The 5,975-nt window shown below is 63.3% G+C and overlaps 1 protein-coding gene across 1 annotated transcript; it reads left to right on the forward strand.

Annotated features, from left to right (window-relative positions):
• On the forward strand, positions 1-5,957 carry FEV (FEV transcription factor, ETS family member). Its single transcript, XM_087732421.1, has 3 exons — positions 1-266; positions 1,820-1,894; positions 4,299-5,957. The coding sequence occupies exons 1-3, from the start codon at positions 257-259 to the stop codon at positions 4,808-4,810; spliced, it is 597 nt and encodes a 198-aa protein (XP_087588547.1). The 5' UTR covers positions 1-256; the 3' UTR covers positions 4,811-5,957.
• The last annotated feature ends 18 nt before the right edge of the window (positions 5,958-5,975 follow it).

The following is a 5,975-nucleotide window of genomic DNA, read 5'->3' on the forward strand; positions in this document are numbered from 1 at the left end:
TGTGGTACGTCCTGGTGCCAACTGCTGGAGATGCACTTACTCACCCTGGAGCTCTGGGCAATGTAAAGGGACCTCAGCATTGGGGTCCCAGAGCTGGAGGAATGTGGTATGGACACAACTGACCCACCCCAGGGCTCCGGGACCTGCAAGGGGACCCCAGGACTGTGCTGAGGACCCTGGAGCTGGGGAAGGGGCAGGCAGGGAGCCCCACAGATGGCAGCATGGGTGTCTCGGAGGGACAGAGGCAGGCGGGACGATGCCGTACGGTGAGATGCGGAGGGCCCAGGCGAGGCCGGCCGTGCGGGTCAGGGAGCGGGATGCTGGTGGCCGCGCGGGTCGGGGAGCGGGACGCTGGTGGCGGTGGTGGGAGGCCAGGCCCAGGCAGTCTCCAGGCAGTGTCCGAGCCCCGCTCCCAGCTGGGATGGCAGCGCCGTGTTTGCGAAGAGTTAAGGAGGCGGAAGAGGCAGGAAGCGGCCCGAGCCGCTCTCCATAGAAACCCGCGGCCGTGATTAAAGTCTGATGCGGACCCGATAGCGGGGGGGGGGCAGCGCCCGCTTTAATTACAGCGGAGGAAATTGCTGGAGCCGGGCCCCGAGCCCCTGCGAGTTGCCTGGAAACTCCCCCCACCCCCGCCTCCCCCGGCCCCTGCCCGTCCCCTGCCCATCCCGCTGCCATTTATTCGCCATCAGCTGCTCCCTGATAAAGTGGAATAATAATAATAATAATAGGGGCAGGAATATTAAAACATGCAGCCCGCGGGCCACCCCCACAGCTGCCATGAGACACGGCGCCGGAGCGGTGCCCCTGCTGCTCAACATGTACCTGCCAGGTACGGGCGGACCCCCCCGGCTGCTGCCCCGCCGCAGCGCCCTGCTCCGCACAGCACCCCGGCCCCCGCCCGCCTGCCCCGCTGCTGCCCCACAGCACCTCTCTGCTCCGTCTCCTTCCAGCGCCCACCCTGCCTTCTCCTCTCCCTCCATCCATCCTCCCTTCCTGCCCTCCAGCTCCCCAACCATCCCTTCCTCCTTCCTTCCAGTCGCCCTTGCAGCCTTCCAAGCCTGCACACCTGTCCTCCCTTCCATCCTTCATCCACCCACTGTCCCCCTGTCCTTCCATCCCTCCATCCACCTTTCTGTCCTTCCAACCCATCCTTCCACCCTTCCATCCATCCTTCCACCCCACCCACCTGTCCCTCCGTCCCTCTTTCTGTCCCCGCTACCAGCCATCCCCTCCATCTACCCTCTGTCCCTTCCATCACCCATTCTTCCACCGTCTTACACATTACCTGCCCTTCCTGCCATCCTTCCACCGCTTGCCCTTCCTTCCCTCCTTCTTCTTATCCTTCCCTCCATCTGCCCATCCATCCACCCATCCTCCCTTCTGTCCTTCCATCCACCCACCCATCTCTCCTTCCTTCCATCCACCTCTCCATCTATCGCTCCTTTCCCCAGCCATCCGCTCCCCGAACACCGACACCTATCCTTCTTTCCACCCACCGCTCCTGCCACCCGTCCTTCCACCCCACCCGCCTCCTCTCCCTCTCCCCCTGCCCCGCAGCTCTCTCCCTCTCCTCTCTCCTCCCTACCCCAGCCCGTGGGATTTTCTATTCCTATTTAAAAGCTTCCCCGGCTCCATCGGAAATCGGATTTCCTTTTTCCTGGACGCGTTTCCTGGCTTCGCCGCGGCGGCGGGGCAGGCGAGGGGGAGCGGCCGGGGGCTGCGGGGAGGCTGCCCGCGGGTGGGCGCCGGGGGGTCGCGGTCCTGCCTGGCCCCAGCCCCCCCCCCGCACCCCCACCCGCGCCCCTTTTTCCCCCCCCAGATCCCGTCGGGGAAACTTTGTTCAAAGACGGCAAGAGCCAGGCGTGGGGGTCCCTCAGCCCGGGCGTGCAGAAAGGTAAGAGCACCGCTGCCCCTCCCCTGGGGGCTGGGGAGCGGGGATCCCCCGGGGCACACACACCCTCCCCTGTCCTGCAGCCCTCAGGGACCCGCTCCCGGCACTGCGGAGCCCCGCTCCCTGCTGCTGCGGGCGGCTTGGGCTGGGAGCATCCCACCACCGAATCCCACCGGGAGAGTGGCCGAGCCCCGACAGCTGGGAGCCACTGTCACGTTGCAGTGGAGGGGAGCAGGGTGCCCACTGCGCCCGGCCCCCCAAAACCCCGCAATGGGGTGCGGGGTCCCAGCTCGGATCCCCCAGGTGCTTCGAGGACATCCGACGGGGAGGGAGCTGCCAGCCAGCCCAGGAGCTGGGGGGGCTAATCCGGGCTCGGGGGACCTGGGAGCAGGGGAATGAGGTGAGATACCACCCGGGAGGGAGCTGCCGGTGCAGGACTGGGGGCATGAGTCGGCTGGGAGATGGTGGATCCCCGGGAGCCAGAGCCATCCGTCTGGGTCAAGCCATCCAGGGATCCCGGGGATCGGCCATGGGCTGGCCAGGGAGCAGCCTGGAACCTGCTGGGGAGCGCAGCAGGGCTGGTCATCGGGCGGACACGGGGCCAGCGCTGCGGTGTTTAGGCCATGTAGCTTGCCTGCCTGGCAAGGAGACAGGGCTCAGGGGGTGGTCTGAGCAGGAAAAGGGGAGCCCTGGTTTAGGAGTGTGAGGGGGGGCAAAGCTGGGACCGGGTGGGGCCCTTTTGCCTCTGCTCTGCGGACTCTGCCCCAGCCATCCTCTGCGCACTGTGCTGCGTTGAGAAGGACCTTTTTGGATTCCTGGAGGTTTCCTCAAGGATCTGCCGGGTGCTGCAGCATAGCACCCTGTGGCAGGAAGGATTGAACCTCGCCATCCCACACAGCTGCACCCCCCCCAACACCTCCTTGCACGGGGTGGGGAACCCCGTGGGTGGGGGATAGCAGGAGCCCAGGGTGGGAGCTGCGGGGATGGGGAAGAGGCGAGGGCTGCGGATGTACCCTAGAGAGGAGAGATCCCCCACCTCGGTCCCAGGATGGGGGATTTGGAAATACAACACCTTGGAAAGACCTGGGCTCGTCTGCCTGGCTCGGGATGTCTGAGAAAGGTTTGGTGGAATGGGGACGGATGGGGAACGGCCATTCCTTGCTTCTTCCAGAGCAAGAATTGGGGGGCACCATATAAAATAGGTGGGTGTGAAGCAAGCAGGACAAGGTGGTTCTTTGTGGGAAACGTCGCTGAGCTGTAGGACTGCCTGCTGCAGGGGTCGTGGGTGCTAAACCTCTATATGGGACCCAAGCACCTTTAGGCAAAACAGTGGCAGAAAAGCACAGGGAGGAGGATGAAGTGCAAAGGCTCTGCTGTGGGAAGAGCCTGTGCTGCAAGGGCTGGGGTCGGTTGCAGGGGTGTGCAGGGGGTGCTGCTTGGGAGGGAGTGGGGGGGGCTAGGTAAGCGCAGGGCTCCTCTGCAGGGTGGCTGGATCCCAGAGGCGGGACTGCTCATCACCGTAGTGTCCAGGGACCCTCTCCTCACCTCTGGCCAGAGTCAGTGGAGCCAGTCCTTGTGCCTCACCATGGGCATGTCCAGGGGTGCCAGGCGCCTGTGTGTGCACAGCCTCGCACAGGGGCATCTTGGACACCCACCAAGGGTGCTCCTCAGTGCAAGCTGCGGGCACAATGGCCATGGTTCAGAGAGGATGGTTTTCCGCTGGAAATAAGGAACACTGGTGCCTGATCCAAAGCCACAGCAGGTTCTGCCCTGTCCTGGTCTCTCCTTCCCCTGTACCTGCCTGTTCCTGCCAGGGGTGCAGGTCAGAGCAGTGTTGCACCCCGACTTCATCTCACCATGGAGACATCCTTGCAGGGCACAGTGCCCCTAGAGATGGGCAGGGGCTGTGCTGTGACACCAGCCCAGTTTCAAGCAGAGGTGGCAGTGGGGAATACTGGTGCTGGGATAGATGTGAGTACCGCCAAGACACCTCCTTCTTGGGGCTGCAGATCAAAGAACCAGACCAGATTCTCACACCAAAGCAAATCAGCAGGTATTCACCTTCAGTGGGGCAGGAATGAGGGTGGGAGGGATGTGGGGAGCCCGGATCCAGACCCACTGCAGCCTGCATTGGCCTCTGAGCCCTCCTACCCCTATCCTGAGGTGCAAGGGCATCTTCTCCTCCTCTTGCTTGGGGGGCAGGACAGGGTAGGGATGCTGCAAAGGAGACATGACCTCATTACCATCTTCTGTGTCTCTAGAGCAGGGAAGATGCAATGAGGTGCATCTGAAACCTGGGTCCAGGATGGGGCAACATAGCAGGAGGTCAAGGAGACTGGGGCACATCCTGCTCCGCTCCTTGTGCTCTGAGAGGGAGCTTTAACCTCTCTGGGCCCCGGCCTTGCAGGCAGCGGGCAGATCCAGCTGTGGCAGTTCCTGCTGGAGCTGCTCTCGGACCGGGCCAACCTGAACTGCATCGCCTGGGAAGGCACGAATGGGGAGTTCAAGCTGATCGACCCCGACGAGGTGGCACGGCGCTGGGGCGAGCGGAAGAGCAAACCCAACATGAATTATGACAAGCTGAGCCGGGCGCTGCGCTACTACTACGACAAGAACATCATGACCAAGGTCCACGGCAAGCGCTACGCCTACAAGTTCGACTTCCACGGGCTGGCGCAGGTGTGCCAGCCGGCCGCCCCCGATCACACCCTCTACAAATTTCAGGGCAACCTGGCCCCGCTGCCCTTCTCAGGCATCTCCAAACTCAACCTCATGACCTCAGGGGTGACACCGGCCGGCTTCTCCTACTGGCCTGGCTCCAGCCCGTCCCTCTATCCCGGGCACGGGCTCCAACCCTCTGCCCCGTTCAGCGCCATGGCAGCCTCCCACCTCAACAACATGAACAACCATTACCATTAGAGGCTCGGCCACGCCAGGCGGACCTCCCCATCCCTGGCAGCATGGGGTTGTGGAGCTGGGGAGCTCGGCAGGGGGGGATGGGGGGGTGGGATTGTGCCCTGCTCTCGGTTGTCCCCTTTTAGATTTGGAGAGTGGGGGGGGGGGGCGAGGGGTGTTTGCAGGGTAGCTGGGTTGGTTCCCTGATGTGGGTGGCTGGAGGAGAGAAGCCATCTAAATTTAGGGTGAGGAGGGATCCATGATACTGGGAATGGATGCAGATACCTAAAGCAGGGTGTGAATGGAAAGAAATACCATGGGTTCTCCTCCTGGCAGGGACCGTGCCCCCCTTTTCCTTTGCAACATGCCACCCACCCCATAAACGTCCTTAGCTCTGCCCTCAGCCTGTGCCTGCCCTCCCCTTTCCCTGCAGAGAGGAGCAGGAGCTGGGGCCCCAGGGCAGCTCTGTCCATGGGTGAAGGGCCCACTGGACAGGGGCAGGGAAAGGGGACCCTTCTTGCTGCTCCTTGGTCCCCCACCTTTGTCTCCAAAGCTTTCCTTTCCTTCATCCCTTCTACACCTCCTGCTGATGGTGGCTTCCTCCAGACCTCAGGAGAAGCCTTGGTCTGGAGAGCAGATGCCCTTCATGGGTCAACTCCTGTCCGGGGGAAGTCTCTGGGGATGAAGGTGCCTGGGGCAGGTGTGGGGGGCACTGCCAGCCCTCAGGGCAAGGCCAGACCCCGGAGGCAGCAGAGCCTGGCCCCTGTAACTCTGCCTTCTCCCCAGTGCCCAAGGACGATGCCACAGAGCGGGACGGTCCCCGACACCCTGCACACAAGCCCGTGTCCTGCTGGCCACTTCCAAGTTTAATGCTCCAGTTTTACTGTGGCTTTAGCCCCTCGCATGCAGGGCTTGGTGAGACACCCTCCACGGGTGGGGACATCCCCAGGGACAAGTCTGGGTGGGAGGTGGAGCAGGAGGAGGGAAGACAGCAGGGCTGGGAGCCCCAGGCACCGAGGGGCAGCCCTGGGTTTCTCCCCCTGGGTCCAAGGATGTGCCCCCATTGTCCGGAGCAGGACTCTGGCCCAGTGGATGCAGAAGAGCTGGGCGTGCTGGGCTCTGCGCTGGCTGGGGGGAGGGATTGGTCTTCAATAAAACAGAGAGGTGCTGTGACCTGTGTCCTCTCACG

This window comes from Nipponia nippon, unplaced genomic scaffold (assembly GCF_047370975.1).
Source record: "Nipponia nippon isolate SJK-2023a ecotype South Korea unplaced genomic scaffold, ASM4737097v1 scaffold_5, whole genome shotgun sequence".
Taxonomy (NCBI): Eukaryota; Metazoa; Chordata; class Aves; order Pelecaniformes; family Threskiornithidae; genus Nipponia; species Nipponia nippon.

Excerpts from the sequence above, each read along its gene's own strand:
- FEV (XM_087732421.1), top strand. Across the intron at positions 1,895-4,298 it reads CAGCCCGGGCGTGCAGAAAG|GCAGCGGGCAGATCCAGCTG; the intron begins GTAAGAGCACCG and ends CCGGCCTTGCAG.